The sequence below is a fragment of the Zootoca vivipara genome, chromosome 8 (genome assembly GCF_963506605.1).
Source record: "Zootoca vivipara chromosome 8, rZooViv1.1, whole genome shotgun sequence".
Classification (NCBI taxonomy): domain Eukaryota; kingdom Metazoa; phylum Chordata; class Lepidosauria; order Squamata; family Lacertidae; genus Zootoca; species Zootoca vivipara.
The window spans coordinates 40,396,613-40,419,999 of record NC_083283.1 but is presented as its reverse complement, the minus strand read 5'-3'; the positions used below and the strand labels follow the sequence as shown (position 1 = coordinate 40,419,999).

General features: G+C 41.4%; 1 protein-coding gene across 4 annotated transcripts in view; it reads left to right on the top strand.

Moving 5' to 3' along the window:
• MAPRE2 (microtubule associated protein RP/EB family member 2) overlaps window positions 1–21,537 on the top strand; it is a 93,006-nt gene extending 71,469 nt beyond the window's left edge. For all 4 annotated transcript variants that reach the window (XM_035124853.2, XM_035124854.2, XM_035124852.2 and 1 more), the window contains 5 exons: window positions 3,656–3,801; window positions 4,201–4,414; window positions 14,772–14,911; window positions 16,832–16,990; window positions 19,285–21,537. In XM_035124853.2, coding sequence (XP_034980744.1) covers window positions 3,656–3,801; window positions 4,201–4,414; window positions 14,772–14,911; window positions 16,832–16,990; window positions 19,285–19,356 — 731 coding nt within the window. In that variant the 3' untranslated portion in view covers window positions 19,357–21,537. The remainder of the gene's footprint in view (window positions 1–3,655; window positions 3,802–4,200; window positions 4,415–14,771; window positions 14,912–16,831; window positions 16,991–19,284) is intronic.
• The last annotated feature ends 1,850 nt before the right edge of the window (window positions 21,538–23,387 follow it).

Below are 23,387 nucleotides of genomic sequence, written 5' to 3'. Positions count from 1 at the left end.
CATGTGCAGAGCTCTGTGGTTTTCCTACTCTGAAACAAAATAAAAAAAATCCTTCCAGTAGCACCTTAGAGACCAACTAAGTTTGTGATTGGTATGAGCTTTCGTTTGCATTCACACTTCTGCACACGAAAGCTCATACCAATGACAAACTTAGTTGGTCTCTAAGGTGCTACTGGAAGAATTTTTTGTTTGTTTCGACTACATCAGACCAACACGGCTACCTACCTATAACTACTCTGAAACGTCAGCTGTTTCCTGCACCATGGGTGTGGTACCTCTAGTCTTCCACATGCTGCTTGTTCCAACTCTTATGAACCCTGACCATTGCCCATCCAGCTGGGGTTGATGGGAGTTAGGGTCCAACAACATCTGGAGAGTCAGACGTTTCCAGTCTCTGCTCTCCACAATAGTGATAAGGGTAATGGCTTCCATTTGTGGAAATGACTTCCAGCATTGAGCCCTGTGCTTTCTCAGCTAGAGATTTAATCCACCCTTATGTCATAAATCCTAAATCAAGTACCTTAAGAACAAATAACATCTATTGCCCAAAACAACAACAACAAATACAGCTTTTAAAACATTTACTGCAAAACATCTGAAGCATTTGTTTCAATCTCCCTGAATCCTGCTCTGGCCTTATTATGAACCAGAAATCATGGTTTAAAACAAATCCTGGCTGATGTCAACTTCAAACCCAGTCAGCTTCTACCCATGGGTTATGAAGCTGGTTTGTTCAACCAAAATTTGTTTACAGATCTCTGGTTTGTAAGTGAGGACAAACTAAGATGCATGGAAAGTGAAACGAAATGCAGCAGATTTCCAGGTCCTTCTGGCCATGTGGGAGAAGGAGTGTTGACTGTGACATACATGAGCCTAAACAGATATTGTTCAGACAGCACAAAACGTGTTAGTATTACACGTGAGAACATATGTCATTGTTACTTACCACTTCCAACAAAAATAGCATATTGGGTAGGGTGTGCCTGAAGCAAACATTTGGTTTGTGCAGTTCCTGGTATGGGCTCATTTTTGTGGTTCATAAAAGGTTAGTTTCTAAAGCAGTTATCTTCTAATTATGTTATTCTTCTGCTGATTCTCTTGCTTACGGCATTTAATACTAGCTAGGGTTATTGCTACATGCCTCTTGAGGGCATATTTTCCAAATCCCATAACGTGGATTAGTATTCTCTTAACATGTTGTTCCTTTTCACTATTTCATGTGGTGACAGGTTCTACTTCCAAATCAGGTTTGAGGAGTGTTCTACATTTTGTGTAAAATAACCTGAAAGGTTCTGTAGGCAGACATCTGCTTTAAAGAAATATTTTGCTTTGAATTGGGGAGGGAGAGAGAGAAAGAGAGAGAGAGTTAATAAATCAACTGCCTGCAGTTCTCCTTTCTCTCTGGTCCCCATCTTCAGTATTGTATGGAAGAATATCATGAAATTGGGTTCCTGAATAGGAAGGACAAAACAGATGCCAGGGAGAGGGAGAAACACAAGTACCTATCATTGGCAACAAAGCTAGCCAAATATTAAGGAACAAGGAATGATGGCCTGTGAACACTAATTGAATAGTGCTGATAATGGGCAAGTAGTCTGTGCCGCAGTTGTATCTATTCAACTTGGCAGGTGCAAACAAATGTACAAGTTGTTCCAATAGCCATGCACACACATTTTGTGTTGTAAATACAGTGGTGCCTCTAATTACAAACTTAATTCGTTCCGGGGGTCCATTCTTAACCTGCAACTGTTCTTAACTAGAGGCGTGCTTTTGCTAATGGGGCCTCTTGCTGCCGTTGCGCTACTGGCACACGATTTCCGTTCTCATCCTGGGGCAAAGTTCTCAACTCGAGGTAACTCTTCCAGGTTAGCGGAGTTTGTAACCTGAGGTGTTTGTAACTCAAGGTACCACTGTACCTATAAGCAGTGAATTAAGACCAAAAAAAAGAGGTGTGTATGTATATACTTAGCAAAATCTCAGTGGAACTTCATGTAATGGTGTATAGGATCTTAATGCTGGCTGGTAGGATTTGCACCAGTTTGAGGAAGGCTGAATGAGAACTCTGATCCTCATCCATATGTATGGAAGCTGAACGCATCTGCCACCACCATTATTGCTTGTTTCTGTTGTTTCTGTTTATTTCTATATCGTTTGGCCATAAAAGGCCCCCAAGGCAACTCACAAAGATAACACGCAAATAAAAAATTCAAGTACCCCCCCCACAGCAACTTACAAAAAAATTAAGACAACAAAATTTTATCCGAAATTTTAAGCCGAATACATTCATATTCCTGACGAAAGGAAAAGGGCAGTCCCCCCCCCAAAAAAAAGATGTTGAGAGGGAGTAGGAATAAATCCTTAGGGAGCAGCTCCTTCTTATAAGGGTCTCTAGCCAATGGGTTGAGGTGGGACAGATGGAAGACTTTGACCCTTGGTGATCCAGCATGTTCTCCCCCCTGCAGCTCATCGTCTTGAGAACTCAGAAACAGAAACATAGCAGAAACTTTCCACCTCTTCAACAGAGATCCTTCTCCAATCTGCTGCCTTTGCCTCCCAGCTCCTTTTCATCCTTGCCTTATGCTCAGTGTTTGGTAGTCCTTGTCCTGGTTTACTAACAATGGAAGTGGCTTCTTGGAACTGATGGCCACTGACTAGAATTTGTGAACTGCGATGAAATTTACACTTGTTGCTACTCATGCTATCCTGTAAACCAGGCATGGGGAAACTGTGACCTTTGGGCCAAATTAGACCTAGTAGGGGTCATGGTTTGGCCCATGAGACTGCTTCCCCCCCAAGTCACGTCCACCTGCCCCACACCTGGCATCATATGATGGGGCAGGTCAAAATGTGACTGCAGAGGAACCACCAGAAAGCTTGAAGTGCACTCCCAATTGTGCCTTGGCAAGCAGGGCTGGCTGCCAAGAACCACTGGGATCAGCTGCCCCACCCACCCACCCCCTGTCACAATGGCCCACGGGGGAGCTCAGACTCTGCCTGCCTGCTAGATCCTCTTCCCACCCCTGCTGTAAACAGAACACAACCTGAACCTAAGAGCATTAGTCTGATCCAGCAGTGCTCTTCTGAAGTCTCATCTAGTCCTGCAGTCTATTCTCACAAGGGCTGACCAGATGCTAATGGGAAGCTCACAAGCAGGATGAGTGCAATAGCACTCCCCCTCCCCCTCATGAGCCCCATCAACTAGGATTCAGAGGCATACGATCTAGCATCCTATTTGCTAATTGCAGGTTCCCGTGTCTCTGTTTTATGTGTGATTTAGAAGAATGTGCCATACAAAATGAATGGAACCTAAATCCAATGGATGTGTTAAAGAACGTAGAATTGTAGAGTTGGAAAGGACCACCAAGGGTCATCTAGTCCAGACCCCTGTAATGAAGGAATCTCAACATGTGGTTCCCCATCCAGTTTGCCCTTATCTGTTAATGAGGCTGATTTAACTGGAAAACCACCTTAAAAGATTTGCCCAATGTATGAAAATAACTCTGCATTTTGCATGTATTGAGTATCAAGATAAGATATGGATTTTATGCATGCACAATATTGCAGCAGCAGATACTTTGTCTTCTGTGACAAATGTTTACCATTTCAGTGACTTGCATTGTGATTAATATGCTGTGTTCTCTTGTTCTTCTTTCAGGTGCAGCTTACTGCCAGTTCATGGATATGTTGTTCCCAGGCTGTATTAGCTTGAAGAAAGTTAAATTTCAAGCAAAGCTGGAGCATGAATATATTCATAACTTCAAACTTCTACAAGCATCATTTAAACGAATGAATGTGGATAAGGTAACTATAGAACATGTTATGACAGAGTTTTGATAGGATAACTTGTCGTCATATATTTCAGAGATGTGTTTTCTGGCTCACTATATTTCTCAATTTTTATTTCAATGATTTATTCGAACAATTTCTACCCAGCCCTTCAAAACATATGCTCTCTCTGTCTAGCAAATCTCAAAAGAAGAAGTAGTAGTAGCAGCAGCAGCAGAAGCAGAAGCAATATTACTCTGAGGATGTCTTAAGATGAAGTTGTCATCTAACTCAGCAAAACAGAATAAGATATATAGCACTGGATATTGTTTTGTTAGACGCAATGTATGGTTTTAAAATTCTTAAATGAATTGGCACTGAAACGCCTCAGTTATCACTTTAAATCACTGGTGTGTCTTGCTTTGTTTTGTGCAGGTTATTCCAGTGGAGAAATTAGTGAAGGGGCGCTTCCAAGACAACTTGGATTTCATACAGTGGTTTAAGAAATTCTTTGATGCTAACTATGATGGGAAGGAATATGATCCAGTGGAGGCCCGGCAAGGCCAAGATGCTATTCCACCGCCTGATCCTGGTGAACAGATCTTCAATTTGCCAAAAAAATCTCATCACGCAAACTCTCCTACAGCAGGTATTACCATTGTTGTAAACTTCTGGTTTTTCTGCAGTTGGATTTTGTTAACGGTACTGTCAGAGGGTCGTCGTAGCTACTCTAGAGTAACTCTGCTTGAGTCCAGTTTGTCTTTAAAGACTTTTATTGTGCATAGTATTTACAGTGCAAAGATAGCTTAAAACATGACCTCTCAGTCCGAACCAGAATCTGGCAATGGCATATGTCTGTTCCTACGCCAGCAAAGTAGTCAGGGCACCCCAAAACGCCTCCCCTTGACCTGCGTTGTGGTGCTCTCCTTAACTCTTGCGCTGGAAGGAGTGATGCCCTCTCAGCCTCCTCCTGGTCAAAGCGGTGGAATGGCTCTCCAGCATCCTGGAGCCCTTGCCTACATCTCTCCTCCCCTGAGCTTTCCCATCGTTCCGCATGCTGGCTTCTCTCTCCCTCCGAGTCTCTCCCCCCCCCCCCCGGCTGCTTCAGACCCACTGCTGCTCCCTGTGCTTGGCGAGGTGGACGTTAGAATGATGGGGGCTGGCTCCCTACAGGGGAGTCACCCTTACAGGTACATTAATTATTGTTGTTTAGTCGTGTCCGACTCTTCGTGACCCCATGGACCAATTGTCTTAATACAGAGTACAATTAGAGGGGTAGCTTGAGTTGTAAAGAGGGGACTCCTTTGCACTTCACATCATCCATGGGCACTGGGTCATAAATATAATGCCCCATAGTGATATTTGAAATTCCAGTTATGATGGTGTATAAAGGGACTGATAGTATTTTATTTTAGGTAAGCATAGTAAATCCAGCCTCGTGGTGCTGCTCTTTGGGATACTTTATTTTTAGCTTTTCTCTTGCCTAGACATGCCCCTAAACCACACATCTATGCAGTATTCACATGACATTGTTGGCATCCTTATCTCCCCCCATACAAACCTTTAATCTGAAATGATTTTTAAAAAACAAAACAAAAAACCCCTATTTCCATTGGTAAAAAGCACTGTGCTGATCAGTTAGCACTATGGTAGTGTGCCTATTTTATTTTCTCATTAATTGCTTGCCATTTATTTTGTAAAAAGGACAGAATATCCACTATGAAGCTCCCAAGTGAAGGATTTTAAATGCTAATATGCTTTAAATGATATAAATCTTTTGGCCTTTCTTTTTGCGTTCCTTTTAAAAAGCTGTGCTATGATTCACTAGAGTACTAAATCATAGGTAATAAATCCCTTGGAGTCCTTTTGTGCTTAAAGGAGAGCAAATTCCTAGCTAGCGTTCCTGCTGATAGGCATAGGAGATGTTAAGAAATAGGATGAGTGGCTCCTCTTATTTCTTATTCACATTTATCCTTACAGGAAACTGCTAGCATAATCTAGTTTTATGGTGATTGGAAAGCTTCCACACCCTAAGTGCTGGCTCAGTAATAGAAAATATATCAATATATGTTTATTTAAAATATGTTTAGATGAGATAGATAGATAGATAGATAGATAGATAGATAGATAGATAGATAGATAGATAGATGATCTGCTATTTGCTAATTGGGATGTGGGGATTCCATTTAGTGGTTATTTTTTTGTCTCTTATTTTATTTGTCTTGGTGATACAGTGGCAACAACGGGTAAAACACCAAATTATGTTGAGTCCAAAACAATACTTTTATAAAGGTCAAATGTGTCACTTGGGATCCACAGGCAGAAAGTTGTTTTGGTTTGGTTATGATTTAAGTGAGCCACATATATCAGTACCTGCTGAAAGGCGAATGTGCATGTCTTGAGGTATCCCTCTAATGATTGTTGTTGTTGTCATTGTCGTTTAGTCGTTTAGTAGTGTCCCACTCTTCATGACCCCATGGACCAGAGCACACGAGGCACTCCTGTCTTCCACTGCCTCCTGCAGTTTGGTCAGACTCATGTTGGTGGCTTCGAGAACCGTCCAACCATCTTGTCCTCTGTTGTCCCCTTCTCCTTGTGCCCTCCATCTTTCCCAACTTCAGGGTCTTTTCCAGGGAGTCTTCGCTTCTCATGAGGTGACCAAAGTATTGGAGCCTCAGCATCAGGATCTGTCCTTCCAGTGAGCACTCAGGGCTGATTTCCTTCAGAATGGATAGGTTTGATCTTCTTGCAGTCCATGGGACTCTCAAGAGTCTCCTCCAGCACCATAATTCAAAAGCATCAATTCTTCGGCAACCAGCCTTCTTTATGGTCCAGCTAATGATTGTTAGGGTACCTGTTTACCTTTCTGAAATCAGGGATGGACTGCCAAAGAGCTCATTTCATGCTGGTGAGGGGGAATAGAAAAGCCAGAATAGGTGATGGAATAACAAAGGAGGGAAGTCTTCCACTAGTGAGCAGTTCTGATCTTTTGCAGGAGCAACCTCTCCTTCCCACCAGCAGCCTGCTCGGTAAGAAGATTGGGAAGGGGGAGAGACAGAGAAAGAGACTGGGAGACAGGGATGAAAGAGGGTGGCATAAGGGGTAGTCCTACCAACCACTGTATTGGGCTCCCATCCACCACTGGCATGCAGTCCCTGGGGAGGGGAGCATTCCTCATTTATGCTTTAATGATCACTAAACTTTTCTGGAGAGTTCAGTCACCTGTTGTGCAGCATATAGACCTTCCTTCGTTGAAGACATTCATTTCAATGCTGTCTGCATAATTTTTAAGAAGATTGCCTGGCTCTCTTGCTTTTAAGACTTTTAATTGGGCCTGATAGTAGAAGGGCATTTGTATTCTGAATAGAAATAACTATGAGTGATAACTACCTATAATGTACATATTCTAGACAGTCTTGAAACTGGAACATTATTAAGCCACTCGCTCCGCATCACAAGATGATGTAAATGTATTGGACTAAATGGAGTGATAGATTTGCACCAGCTTTCCCCTTCTCTCCCATGCCATATTCCACAATGTTCAAAAGATTCCCCCCACCATTGGGAGCTGCTTTTCTGGGGCATTGGACGTTCCAGTGTGAGGGAGATAGGGGAAAGGCCTGCCTCCATACTTCATTGCACAGAAGGCTTTATCCAAGCTCTGGTCATGGGAAAGGGCAAGTGTGGGGAAACAGAAGCGTGCACATTTTTATGAGAGTGGTGCTATGCTGGGCTCCTAGCAGGGATGGCTTTCATTGGACAATTAAGCTTTTAATAACACAAAGAGGAAAAATGAAAGGGGTTCCCCAGTTCTTCTGAGAGAGGGGCCAGACAAGGGATGTGTAATAATAATAATAATAATAATAATAATAATAATAATAATAATAATAATGCCTTATTGGCGTTAATAAGGCTTTGGGTTATTGCATTCCAGTTAGTAACCACTAGAGGGCATGCAAGGACAAGCAATAGCGAAACAAGCCTCCTTTTTTTACTGGGGAAGGGGAAGGGAGCTACTCCCCCTTGTCCTCTCTTCTTTCTCTCCCCAAGAGAGGCACTCTCTTTGAACCTCCACAGCTTCCCAGTCTTTCTCTTTTTCTTGGCTCCCCTTCTGCTTTGAGCAGCTGCTAAAGCAGGCACCCCCAAACTTCGGCCCTCCAGATGTTTTGGACTACAATTCCCATCTTCCCCGACCACTGGTCCTGTTAGCTAGGGATCATGGGAGTTGTAGGCCAAAACATCTGGAGGGCCGCAGTTTGGGGATGCCTGTGCTAAAGGATATCTCAAAAAAAGAGGCAACACGTCGACCAATTCCAACAGGCGAAATATATCTGTTTTGATCTTTATAAACTATAATGATATGCAAGACAGTGATCCAAGGTAATCATACTGTGTTTCGGTTTGGTCTTCTTCAGTTTATTTAACTTAGTGTTTGTATACAATCTGCGGAACAGGGGTCATACACATAGGTAACCCCTGCCCTGGCTGCAAGCGTTGGCTGCTGAGGTGAGGGGTGTGTTGGCTTAAGGAAGGGGGCAGCTTGAGGCAAGGGAGACCACTAGTGTGGCACGCAAGTTCTTGCAGTACCCCATTGCTTTCCCCTTAGTTACACTAATTAGAAGTTATGGCTAATCATTTGGTAACCGTGTAATTCTCGAGTGGGCACTAGAACACCACCAGGCAGTTGTTGTTATGCTGCAGTCACTTGAAGAGGCAGAAAAATACCATCCTTGCCATTATTTGGTTGTTAACAGCTTTAGAGCAACCTCTGAGAGAGGTGTTTCTGGCTCAATAGCAGTCCAGTTCAGTGGGGTGGAGCCTTCTTCCGGACAGGGGTGTTGCTGCATCTTACCTGGATGGCGTGGGGGGCAGAACAGTGCTGAGGTTGGTGCTGTGTAAGTGCACCAACAAAGCCAATCAGGTGCTCTGGTTGGTGTGTGTGTTGTCCCCACACACACATATGTTGGGAGGGTGAGCAACCTCCACCACACAGGCCTGGCCCCTTTGATGCTTACTTTTCAAAGGCAGTTTCATCCCAGAGAGCCTTTTTGGAATACTGCTCTTAACTAGGGCTTGGTGGCTGCTGCTGCAACAGCAGCTCCTCCTCCTCAAACGATTTGATCTAAGCTTTTGTTTTTTAAGTTAGCTTGTGTTCTATGGCTTTCTGGACTGGGAGTTATAATATGTGTTCTGCTTTAATAATTATGAGTTAAAGTGTTGCATGATTATTTTCCAAGCGGTACTGGTTGGGAATATTTACATCCCCGGGGACGTCTGATAATTCTCTTGCATATATACACAATGCACACACAATATAAGCTGATTTGGCAGTGACCTTTCGCTCAGCATGATAGCGGTGTTAGTAAAGGCAAATCCCACTTGAGTAAGGAATAAAGAGTGCCCATTTTAATCAAGGGTAACACCAGGGTTGCATGTGACAAACTATACATACTTTGAAAAACAAACCTGAGGGTGTTCCAGTTCTTTAATATTGCTATCAGCACAAGTAGTTAAAACCAATCATTATGTACAAATATTAATCACCTGGTTGCTTCTGATAAGAATTTTGTAAAGTGGTATGGCTCAGTATTGAAAGATGCATTTCAAAGCATGCTTCGCTGGCTTTTACCAAAATCTCAAGTCTTTTTATTTACTACGGCCATTTATTTTAAAGAGATAAGGCATGTTTGAAACACACACGGCCCATTTGTAATTGAGGCAGAAATATGTTATGGCAAAATAGGGGGGGGGGACCCTGAAACTTTACTTTGAAAAGCATTACTGTATGTGTATTTAACAAACTTCCATTTAGTTTCCCAATTTTCCACAGACTGGTTTCAAAAGTAAACCCCCTCCCCACAGCAACACTATAACAAGATGGAATTATTATCAATATCTTAATATGAAATTTTTGGTGCCCCAAGGAGTCTAGCACCTGTTTCTTTCTTTTTTCTGGAAATAGAATGCATTTTAAAAAGCAAGTTATTTCATATATGAAGTATGTTGTGTTTGTTAAAATAGAACGTTGAGACTAAATATGAGAAATACGAACTTCGCCCACTTAAATGAATGAAGAATGGCAGAAAATCTCTTGTGCCTTAAGAGGGCAACTGTTGTAGCAAGTCATTGCAGGTCAGGGATAATGCAGCTTGGAAATTGTAGCATAAATAGTTCCTTAGGACTAATCTCTTGACCACCCTGATGTTGTCTTGCCTCTTCCTTGGAAAGTAGAGTTGACTTACTACAGAGTTGGTGACCTGTGTATGCTACTGGATAATGTTATTGCTCTCAGGATTGCCTGTACTATTGTGAGTTGGGACAAAATGGTAAAGCAAGAAATTATTTAATACACTACAAAACATTACTAAAGGTTCCCCCCCACCACACACACACACACAAGAAAGGAATTAAAGCTACAAACAGGATCTGGCTGTATGGAGTTGTATAACAAAAAAAATCATGATGCATATATGTGAGCACCCATAATTAAAAATCCAACATGCAACAGTAGACCACTTAGAAATGAGTGTATTATTATTATTATTATTATTATTATTATTATTATTATTATACCTCATCCATTTGGCTGGGTTTCCCCAGCCACTCTGGGCGGTTCACAGCATATATCAAAACATATTAAAACATCAAACATTAAAAACCTCCTGATACAGGGCTGCCTCAGATGTCATCTAAAAGTCAGATAGTTATTTATTTCCTTGACATCTGAAGGGAAGGTGTTCCACAAGGAGGGTGTCACTACCGAGAAGGCCCTCTGCCATAGCTGCCAAGTCTCCCGTTTTCCCCGGGAAACCCCCGTCTGGACATGCGTAGAAGCGACTTCCAGTGCCGGCGCTGCTGATCCCGTATTTTTCTAACCGGGACTTGGCAGCTATGCCCTCTGCCTGTAGGTAAGTTGTTTATAAATGGCTCAAACAAATAAATATGTTTCAGGCCACAAAAAAATAATAAATTTGCTTTGAACTGCAGTTTGCTTTGAACTGCTTTGCCCTCAGTTTGCTTTGAACTGCATAGGAAATTATATGGCTCAAACTGTTTCATTGTAAGAACATAAGTGATGGATCACACCAAAAGGTCCATCTAGTCCAGCATTCTGTTTCCTACAGTCACCACCTAGATGCCTCTGGAAAGCGCTCAGGTAGGGCCTGAGGGCAATAGACCCCTCCCACAGTTTCTTGCCACTGGTATGGAGTGGCAGAGTGCCTCTGAATCTTGAGCTTCTGTGTGGCTTTGCCTTCCAAGAGTCTAATCCTCTCTGATGGGAGCTAGTGGGCATTAACTGTATCTTATGGCAGTGAGTTCCATCTGTTGTTCATGTTGCGGAATTATTTTCTTTTGTCTGTCTTCATTCTCCACCGATCCTTTTCTTTCAATGACCCTGAGGTATAGTATGATGGCAGAGGGAGAAAGGCGTCATTTTAGAAACCTCTATATCATGCATCCTCTTAAATTTCCTTTTCTAAAAATAAAAAGCCCCCTATGCAGAACTCTTTCCTTGTTGGGAACTTGCTCCCAGCCCCCTGATCATTTGGTTGTCTCTTCATTTTTAAGCTGGAGATGCCAGGGATTGAACCCAGACTTTCCACATGCAGAGTGTGGGCTCTACTACCAATCCTGATGAAAATATAAACATCAAGCTTTTCAAAAGAGCCCATGTCTTGCATCAGCTTAGTGCCCTTGTAAATAAGGTTAAACTGTTTTTGTTTAACTTTGCAGAGGTACAAGATGAAAACTACTGGAGATTAAAAACTATGCTTTTGTGAAAGTCAGGTATAGGTTTACACCAAGAAATCCTAATTCAGCAGCAAAACAGGACTAAATTCATTGTTATATAAATACTGAACAATGCAAATTCTATGCTGTTTTCTTTCTATGCTGTTTTCTTTTGGGGGGGGAGGGTGTTAAAGTTTTACATAAGGATTGTCCAGAGGTGCTTGATGGGTAAAAAGAGGAAAGTGACTGAATATTATTAAGTAGTCCTGCCAAAGCAACCTATCTAATTGCTGGAGCCTTTAACAGACCCCAGTTTGATTTGCAAATGTATCTATCTAACTATGGGAGGCTAGCAGTGGTCCTGGATGTCTAGCATTCCTTTCATAAGAAAAAAAAATGGTTTGTGTTCTTATTTGAAGGCGGAAATATATTGAGAGATTGGTATATGTGGCATTAAGCTATCAGCACAAAAACAACCATGTCAGACAGCACAAAAGTGCAAGACATCACAAACCAAGCAACAACAAAGCTCCTCCAATGTACCAGCACACAAGACCAGCTAAATATAAAACGTAACAAAGGATTATAAGTACAATATGGGTGGTTCCTCTGAGCACCTATGCATAGACCATTTTGTGTGAATGTCTTGTTCATGTACTCTTTGCATGTTGGGATCAAAGCTGCCAAGTTTTCCCTTTTCTCGCGAGGAAGCCTATTCAGCATAAGAGAAAATCCCTTAAAATAAGGGATAACTTGGCAGCTATGGTTGGGATGCCCTTTGCTCTGCTAGTCATCCCAGTTTTGTTTATAAGCAATGTAGTTTTAAGTTTGTCTCATTCCAGCATTTGCACTTATTTATTGTTGTTGGGTGTTTGCACGCCATCAGGATTCCTGGTTGCAACTTTGTTTATTTTTGTGTAGACAGATCTATTAATATTTATTGGAGTGTGATTTTAAAACAATAGTTTTCATCTGAATACTTACGATTCTGCCGTTAGATATGTGTGGATAAGTCAGCATTTGCACTTATTTAACAAACTTAAGAATTTGAGAATCCCATTTCTATCCCATTGTTGGTATTCAAATAAGTTAAGTAAGAGCAAACATTCTTAGATATATTTTATATTTTGCTGCTTGAAACATTGACCCTTAGGCCAGTTGCTTTAATGGCTATCACCTCCTTTGGTTCCTTAATTAGATTTTACTAGAACTTTTCACATTTCTTACTACAGTTCACTTGCAGTTTAGCATTCTTAATGGAGTCGTGTGTGTGTGTGTGTGTGTGTGTGTGTGTGTGTGTGTGTGTGTGTGTGTTTTAGCCTGAAGTGACATTTATACACTCCTTCATTAACATCTAAAAAAATGCTGAATATATGGAGGGGGAGATTTATTTATTTTTTAAGTACTAATTGGGAATACATTAATTATATAGTAGTTTTAGGACTCCAGCATGGTATTCTATAACACAGAACAAAAATAGTTTAGCCAAAGAAAGATCATCAAGATTCAGGAGAAAATGTGGTCCTTTAATTTGACATAATATGGTATGTGATTTAAAACTCTGTTAATGGCATGCTTAATCCACCTGGCGCTTACAATGGACTGTACAGACCACAGATAACAAGCAAATTTCAGGCATTCAAGCTCTTGTGACTGTAATTATGTAAGTCAGAAGAGTGGGGTCACCCTGTATGTTGCACTTCACATTAAGCCCAACCTTGACTTAGCATGAAAGCTCCTTGAGGTGAAATAATGGCTGTTGATCTCCCCTGGTTCTCATTCTGCTTTTGCACTGCCATAACTAAGCCATGGTTTGTGTTTTTTCTTGCTCTAGATTACAGCTCATAGTTTGTCCTGGAGCAAGACAAACTATGAGCCTGGGTTTAGATAACATGCTAAGCCCAAACCATGGCTTAGTTCAGAGCAGCAGGAAGACATGGTGAAGAGGCTCCACAGTAGCAGTGTCTTCTCTGGGAGCTCATACATTCACAATAAGCCATAGTTTGTCTTCCCATTATGTGCAAAACAGCTTTTGCCATTGGTGAAACTAAAGTAATACTAATTTTTAAATTAGTTTTCTACTCAAATTTTGGCAAAAGCCATGCTTAAATCAATTACTGGAAATCTCTCCAAATAAGATATATATATATCTGGGCAGTCTGATCTATAAAAGGTATGAAGCCATAGGAATTCAGGCAAAATGAATGAGTTCTATTTGGGATTTTTATTATTACTCTAATAATTTGTTTTTGCAGCAAGAAAAATAGATGCTGCAGGGGGAAATCTCTTTCATCCTAATGAAAGTGAAGTAATTATGCTTTTAAGACATATAATATTATGACTGTGAGTTTTGTAATATGCTTGAAACTTGTTATATCCAGTTTATGTATCACTTTAGGGGGAAATTAATAAATTGCTGCTTACGAAAAGAGCGTAGAACTGTTGGGAACATCATTTGTGATGTGAATAAAATTACAAGGAAAGACTCATGCATCTGAATGAGTCAAAAGTTGGAAGTGGCAAATGATCTGGCATATGGGTCAAAGAATATTTTGAGGAAATTGTTTTATTGACAGGTGTAATAAGTGTTTGTCAGATGTGAAAAACAGATAGACTGGTAAGAACTAACCTTGGCTACCATTTACTGTAAGTGAGGAAAGAGTTTAACCATGAGACTTGGTTCAGAAAATACAGTAAGCTGAATGCTCCTTATGAATGCTAACACGGGTTTGGAATTTCTGCAGAAGAGCCAGTATTACTACAGTATTACCATTTAAAACCCACATAAATGGTAAATACAGGCTAATATGGGGAAACATTTTTTATGAGGATGACATATTGTGGATACTGCAGAAAACTTGCATGTGTGAACTGCGTTGAGCCCATCACAGAGATGGCCCAAATTCATTCTTTCTTTTAAAAGGAATTTCTAAGTTTAAAGAGAAGGTTTGCATTTAAGAGGCACCCAATGTAAATGTATCAGGAAGGTTTTGGGGTTTTCCCCCAATTGTTTTCAATTGTGCAGCAATCATATGTACAGATTCAAAACATACATGAAGGAATTATTTTGTTTTCTTGGTTATCAAGTTAAATAAACTGCAAGTTTCATGGCTGCTAGAAAACATACCACTTTGAACAATTTGGGCAGTTCTGTCGAGTACATTGAACATTTTCCATTTGAAATGGTAAGCACTTTACTTAATGAAAATCAGTTCTGCAGTGAAGGCAATAAGTACCATTTTCAAAACATCTTAATGTGTTTTTATTTTCCCCAGGTGCTGCCAAATCCAGTCCTGCTTCAAAACCGGGCTCTACACCGTCTCGTCCATCATCAGCAAAAAAGACACCACCAAGCAGCTCAGCATCCAAATCTGATAAAGATTTGGAGACACAAGTCATACAGCTCAGCGAACAGGTAACATGCTTAAGTCACCAAATGGGAAGCTGCCATTTGCCTGAGTGTTTTAGTGACATTTCCTAGGTTTCCAAACAAAGTGATCACAGTGTGTCTTTCCTGATAGCTTTGTGCTGCTAAATGAGTTCTAGCAGCATCAAACTTGGCAACTGCAGCAGAGTTGTCCATCTCTAGCCCAGCTGTCACAGAAAAATGCCTTAATGGGAAAAGGGAAACAATATGTCTTGCTTCTTCCCTACTCACATTTATGTCCATGTTGACCCTCTAGAACAGGGGTGTCAAACTCAAATTCATCGGGGGCCGCATCAGCAGTTTGGTCACCCTCAAAGGGCCGGTTGTATCTGTAGGACTATGTGTCCACTCTTTATTATCATAAATTATTGTCACTGCATTCAATTATTACTGTTTTTTGTAATAATGTAAGTAATAACTAGCTCTGAAAGCAGAAACATAGTCAGAATAATGGCAAGATATTCAAATGTACAATTATTGTACAATTTATTGAAAAATGATTTTTGGTAACTGCACTGGGTGGTGGAGGCTCGTTGGGGTTTCATGCAGGACCTTTGCAGAGCTACTAGTACCTGGAGATGCTGGGGTCCTTCTGCATGCAGGACAGATGTTCTGCCAGTGAGCCACCACCCTTCACCAAAGGGACTGGCTGAGGTTGACTCACTGGAGCTGCTCTCCAGGGTTTAAGGGCCAGAAGTATAAAGCAGCATCCTATGTTTCTGAGGAGAGGGAGAGGGAGGGGAGGGGAGGGGAGGAAGGAAGGAAGGAAGGAAGGAAGAAAAGAGGGAGTGGGAGGGAGAGAGGAAGGAAGGAAAGAGGGGAGAGAAAGAAGAGTAGAAAAGAAGGAATAAAGAAGGAAAGAAAAAGAAAGAGGGAGAGAAGACAGAGATAAAGAAGGAAGGAAGGAGAGGGAAAGAAAGAATAAGAACGAGAGAGAGGAAGAAAGGGAAGGGGGGTCGCCGCCTTGATTCAGCGCCAGAAAAGAGCGCGAAGGGACCCAGGGGCAAAAAGCATTTCCCGTGCAGCGTGAGGCAGCGGGTGTCCGTTTTAGGAGAAGTGCGTAAAGCCTCAGAGTTGCACGTTCGTGAGGCTGAGCCGCCACTGAGCTCACGTTTATGAGGCTGAGCTGCGGCAGGAGGAGGAGGAGGTGAGGCAAGAGGAGGAGGAGGCTTGCTGGATCGGTGCCCGGCAGCGCCGTGCGGAGAGTCCCGAGCGACGCAGCAGTGCTCTGTAGCACTTTGAATCCTCCTCCTCCTCCTCCTCCACGCGGCGCTGCTGGGTGCTTTGTCTGTGCTTCAGCAGCAGCAGCAGCACCAGAAGCCATTTCCAGGCGCTGAGCCGTGGCAGGAGGAGGAGGATTCAAAGTGCTACAGAGCACTGCTGCGTCGCAGAGGCTCGGGACTCTCCGTGCGGCGCTGACCCAGCAAGCTGCCTCCTCCTCCTGCTGTGGCTCGGGGCGCTCCACGCAGCGCTGCTCCGGCCGCCTTTCTACCCCCCACCCCACCCCCAGCTGTTTGTCGGCGCTTTGTCGGCGCGGCGCTTCAGCAGCAAGGTCCCGCTGCTGGGTCCCGCTGGCTGGGGCGCTCGGCGGGCCACATGACGAGGTCTGGCGGGCCGGATTTGGCCCCCGGGCCTTGTGTTTGACACCCGTGCTCTAGAAGTTCATATTTCCTTGCCTGGAATATCAGTTGTGAAAGGAAATTCTTACCAGTGCATATAGCACTGTCTTAAATGGTTATTGAGGGTACTAGTGATTAATTGGGAGGTAGACACTTGTTTTTCAGAGTGTAAGAGTATAAATTCAATTCTGTTTGTGTTTATGGTGTGTAAGTATGCCGTGTCCCTAACAATTGTGGAGACTTGACAAATACAGCATATCCAATGTTTAGAACTGCCGTGTTTTTGCAGGTACATTCATTAAAACTTGCACTTGAAGGTGTGGAGAAGGAAAGGGATTTCTATTTTGGAAAGCTAAGGGAGATCGAGCTTCTCTGTCAAGAACATGGGCAGGAAAATAATGACCTTGTCCAGCGGCTAATGGAAGTTCTGTATGCTTCAGAAGAACATGTAAGTCCAAGGCAATTCCTTGCATTTTTCATTACATGAGGAGTGTAGAAGATGCGACCTGCTCATGCACTCACTGCTGCATTTTCCTGTCCACTTTTTTTTATGTGTCTGCCTGCCATCGCTGGGTAAGCCTTGTAAGGGGCAGGGGGCGGGGAAGTACTCACGAGCCACTAGATATACTCGGGACTTATACCTGTCATCAGAGGGGTACTATGTTCATGGAAATCATTAACTGAGTGTGTTCATATCTGTGCAGTGCAGCAGTTTATCCATCCTTCAGCAAGCACAAGCATGTTCAGGAATAATTAGGGTTAAAGTGACCAGGAAAATACTGTGCAAACTGACCCTCTGGTATCAAGAGCTTGGAGAGGTGTCAACATCTTGTTCTAGTATTACAGAGACTCCTTTCCAGGAACATTCTGGGTGTATTCCAAACACTTTAACTGTGAGCTTCTGCTTTATACCTTAATTCCTTCAATCTGCTGTGGAAGTGGATTCATTGATTCCGATGATCCTTAAAACTGTAGCACATCTAGTTAAAGAAGACAGCTTCATTTACCTATCTTAAGCAAGTAAAACAGCATTTTGCCGTGTCCCTCTTTCCGTGCAGTCTACCTCCTGCTCTTAACTGCGCGTGTGACCATGTCTGGAGACGTTTCCGTGTCTGCTCTGGTTCGCCAGAAGCGGCTTTGTCATGCTGGCCACATGACCTGGAAGCTGTACGCCGGCTCCCTCGGCCAATAATGCGAGATGAGCGCCGCAACCCCAGAGTCGGTCACGACTCGACCAAATGGTCAGGGGTCCCTTTACCTTTACCTAGATCCATGAATCACCATATAGTGTTTATTCAACAAAAAACACAGACAATTTGGACATATAAAGTGACAGCTGGACATACGCTTAGGGGCTCATCAAACCTAAATCCAGTCCTGTGCATGTTACTACTTGTGTTTTACTTCAGTTTCAGAGCAAGGTTCACCCATGTGCACCACAACCCAGGTTCTTTTTGAAACCTGTGTAAAACTATCTCAGGCATAAGCAAACTCAGCTCTCCAGATGTTTTGGGACTACAACTCCCATCATTCCTAGTTAACAGGACCAGTGGTCAGGGATGATGGGAGTTGTAGTCCCAAAACATCTGGAGGGCTGAGTTTGCCTATGCCTAAACTGTCTTTATCCTAGTGAGGGGCAGTACAAAGGTGTTCTTTAACTTTGTATATTCTTCTCCTAGTTGAAAGCATGCAGTTTTTGAGCTAAATACCCAAATGTAAATGGTCTGAAATGCCACAGGCGGGAAGTGCATTTTTCGTTGGATAAAATGCTTTAAATCTTTTACAAGGATATAATTTTGTCTCTGTATACAAGCCTCAGTTCTCTTAAGCTTCAAAAACAAGTACTGCCAATTTGGGGAAATGCATTCACTTAAATGAAAATGTTCCATTGTGTGTATGTGTTGGTGGTTGTTGTTGTTTAAATAGCATCTCATCCCTATTCATATCCTGCAGATGTACCACATCAATGAAAAAACAGTATCAATTATTATTTTTTCTTTTTAAAAACACTTTTCTGTTTCATCTATCTGGATTGGAGAAAAGGTTATTGCATAATGATTGAGCACAATCTTTGCATACAGAAGGATCTGGTTCAATCCACAACATCTCCATCTATCTGAAGTTGTTTGTTACCCCTCTGGGTAACAAACCCCTTTAGTGCTATTTTAAAAAAGAAGCTGGTAATCTTTTTTTGCTGGTTATGTGCTCTGGCCTTTCTCAGATAGTGCAACCAGCAGGGGGATGCCATATAGGCAATCAGATTTGTTATTTGAGATTGCAACAAAGCCCATTGAAGGTGTGGAGCAGGTGGGATTTGAATTTTGGTGTTTTATAGAAAAATAACTATTTTCAATGAGGGCAACACGTTACTTCCATTTAATGAAATAAAGGTGTAGATTTCTGGTTCAGCCACTGTGCCTCAGCACTGTAACCTTCTCCACAGCTACATATTTAGAATTTAAAGACCATTGAAACTTTTAGAAATTAACTTCTTTCCCATACATAGTCCTGGGGTCTGCATTAAATCAATAATTGAATAGTGCTGATATTTTCTGATTTTAATCATCCTTTGGTGCTAGGAAAGACTTGTTCATTTATATACAGTAATGTCCACCATTTTTAGCAGACAAAGGCGGGGTGGTAAATCTCATTTTGGTATTTTCAGTATATTGTTGACTTGGCTAAGGCTTCATACGCACTCATTCAATGGTTGTAATATTTTTCCCCATGTTAAACACACAGGAGAGCCACACAGATGAACATGAAGGTGAGGACCAGGTTCATGAACAGCCCCAGCAGCAGGAAGAGTACTGAAAAAGCCTGGCATATTTGCTACTTTTTAATTTTGTGTGGGAACTTATCTTCTGAAGAATGGAACGTGTGTGGCCTCAGACTTGAAACCAATCACTCTCAGTCTGCCATTAACATAAATGTACCATAGTGAGTGTCAGCCAGCAGCTGCATTCTTTACCCATCCTTTGCCAACATGTGTTTGCAGAAGTCTCCTTTCAGGATATGCACATGAGAAGGTCTCCGGGCTCTGTCCCCATTTTCTACCAATGCAACTTCAAATATTTGGCTGCTTGAGATTTGTTCAGCTTTTAAAAATATATATATATATAAAATATATATTTATTTTTCCCTTTTGTCTTAAGTATGATACATTTGTGGTATGTTCAAAACTATTTATATGGGCATCTCTTATGACAAAAAGTACTGTTCTGTTCGATTTCTCCAATTTTGTGGTAATTTTGGCCTTTAACAGGCATGAATTTGGTCAAACTGTGCAAAAGAGAGGGAACTATTGAAACCACACACAAATTATACTGGTTCCTGTCTTTTATTACAACACACAAGTGAGAAACTTTTCCCTTTTTATTTATTTTAAAAAAGCAGAACTGTAATCCTCCTGATGTTGTACACCAAAGCATGTTGAAAATCTACACAGTATATGTTTTATTTCGGAATATGCATACATGCCTGCCTAATTCTTACACTGAGAGCTCTGTGACATTTTCCTTGCCACTGTAAATGTTCTTTTCCCCCAACTCCATATTCAGTGTCTTGTTGGTTCAAGCATTCGTGAAACTTTCACCACTATAGCTGCAGATTTCACTTGGTTACAAACTTCTGCTGGAAATGGCAATTACGTGAATCAACCACTTTCCTCTTACTCGTCTGTACACGAAATTGGAAAAAAAAAAATTTTAAGTTGTAGGATTGGACATGCCAAAACATTTACCACCACAACCGTACATGGTTTTTCCTCTGAAGTCTTTATAGTCTTCTTTGAAATGTATTGTTCCTTTGAGCATCTCTTTTCCGTACAGATGCCCAATCCACTTTTCAGGCTTGACTTGGGAAGTAAAGATACATTACCCTGGGACGCAAAACAGGAATGGTTCTGTGGTCTGCGACTCCTGAAAGCATTGGCAAAATGCAGGAACAAAGTGTTAGTTTACAGAATTGTTTCGTTGCCACAGGTTTTAATATTACCTTTATTTATCTTGCAGTTAGATGGTGACATTTTGTAGTAGAAAAATAGCAAATCACGTATTAAAACATTCCTTATTTCCTAAACTTAAATTGCACATTTTCTTAGTCCAGTTGTAGGTTTATTTGTCTTTATTTATTTATGGGTTTTTTTGTTTGCTACTTCATTCCTCATCCTCAGTTTGATATTTGACTGGTTATTTGGCTAGGCAAGTACTGCAACAGAAATCTAACGGAATATCAACCTACAGGCTACAATTACGGAAGGTGTCCATGTAGCCTTGCGAACTCCAGAAGATGAGCACCGCACCCCATAGTCGCCTTTGACTGAACGTAACCATCCAGGGTTCATTTACCTTTATCTTTACCTTTTCATTGATTCAAGCAAGAAGCTCTCGCATCTTTAAATTGCTCCTTGTTTGCAGTAAAGTGGCTCATATGTAGTCATTCAGCTCAGGCAGCATGTATAATACGGTTAAGCATTTGAAGAAATGTTTGCATCTCCTTAGCTTAACCCCATTTAGCTCAACAGAGCTGTAATCAATCTCTTCAGATTGGAAATATTTACACAACTTGGCCCCCCTCCCTTTCAACTTTATCACCATGGAAATCAATGTGTGCCCCCTTTTAACCCTACCCTTTCTTAATTGTTCTAGGTGATTTGGTTTCACTTAAAGGCTTTATACATAAAACAATAAAAGAACAGTTACTTTCAGAAGGATGTAGTATGCTATCATTATACAGAAAAGGGGAAGAAATGCATATTCTGTTTTACAGTGTCCACAATTGTTTTATTACTTCTAGTCTTGCTATCTCCCAAGATTCTAGTTTTGCTGTTTCCAAAATGCCCATTGTGATCAAAGGGAAGATTTCCAAGTTTTCTGAACCAGCCTTTAAGCACCCAGTCATTGTCACAAATGCAGTTGTATCCGTTTCATTTTTCCTCTTGAGCAAATTTTCAGATCACTTCCTTTTGAAGTGCTTTCTGGGCTTTTCTGGGTTTCTTTGTTACCTGATAGTTCCCATCAAAGCCTCTTTGCCCCCTAGTCCTGTCACTTAGCTTCTATGTGTGTGTATGTGTGTGTGTGAAAGGGAGGGGGGGCTGTGTCTGATTTTCTTCTGTTGTTTTTGTATAATCGACCTGTGGGGCAGTTTCACTCCGCCACTTTTTTGTTAGGAGACAGCAAGTGGCTGGCCTAGGAGGCAGGAGGATAGTCGTTTATAATGTACACAAATATATTTAGGAGCCTGATCTGCTCAATTGTGCTGAGGGGAGTGAGAGACTCTGGAAAGGGAAAGAGGACAACCCCCACCGTGGTGAGTAACCCTGTTATTCCGTTATGGTTTTAATATGCATTTGTAATTACTTTTACTAAATAGCACACCATAAAGCTTTGGTTATATATTAAATGTAAACTGAAAGGAATGTAAACATATGTATTGTTAATTATAAATAGATAAGTAATGACTTAATAGATGCAAAAAGTCTTATTCAGATGTATCAATCATTTTACGTTACCCACCAATTGTCGCATGATAGAGTAGACTTTTTTTGGTCTCTGAATATGTGAATAACTTGACTTGCGTTATCTTTTTACATATTTAATAAAAAAAAGTATATGTTACAAGGTGCCTAGCTCAATAGACTTTCATGAGGCTATATGTGTTCGATTTTCTAACTTATAAACCGGTTTCATTCAGGTACTTTGAGTTGGGTTAAAGCCAAGTACTTTTAAAGTATAGGGCTACTTAATCCATGTACATGTCTTTCTTTGCATCACATTTTGAAACAAAACAAATGGCAATAAAAATAAATTTCTCCTGAAACTACTGTGAACATATTAAGAAACACAGACTGAGAGATGGAATGCAGTCCAAAGCTCCACAGAAGAAGGCCTAATGCGTTTCCAGAACTGCAGGTGGACATAAATGCACACAGCAGGATTAAACACTCATTTATTGATTAAAGCCAATACAATATATCACTGTTTTAATGACCTCCTCCAAGATGGCCTTGATTTTGGATTTTATCCATTCCCATCAACATCTGATGAAGCTTCCAGGAAAATTTACACAAAGCAGGTCATGTGTTCTATGAAGGGCCTAATCAAGTTCAGAAGGAACTTCCTGGTTACTATCTGAAGGAGGCTTTGGGGCTTTCATCTTTTCTCTGTCCCTTAATGCTGAATTAAATAAGGTGCAACAATAATTGTTCCATGTGGGAAAGTCAACCCTACGGCTCCAGTTCAATGCTGGCATTTTATTAGAACTTTTACAGGTAATTAAGAACTGGGAAGAAAGTTCAGTGCTGTTTCACTCCGAGAGGAAATATCTACTTGAAATTGTTCTCTCCATTTTAACCGCCTCTGTGGCTCCTTCCCATGATCTCTTGGTTACCGAAGGTACTTCTTGTTTCCTTACAGGTGACAGGGGAAATGAGTTTAATATTACAAGATTAATATTATTCAAAGTAAGTGTGCTTAAAGTAGATTTCAGCGAGTTGGGTCCAGGCTTCCTACCAGCAGAAACATGTCCTGCTCAGGGCCTGATCCACTGGCTGATGGAGAGGATGTATGATTCTATTGCATGCCTTAAACAATATGTTCTTTATATTGCAACTTTACACATGCAATCAAGCCAAAATCATTGGAAAATAAAAGTTAATTTCACAATAATATATTACTCTAGTGATTGCTATGAATATGTTTTGAAGCACAGCTTAAACACTAGCTGCTCCTTGCTGAGAATCTGATACACTTGTTACAACCTCAAAAGGAAAGGAGGAAAGTGTGAATGATTTATTTGGGACCCAGCAAGATCAGCCTGGACAAGTTGAGGTGGAGATGTAAGAC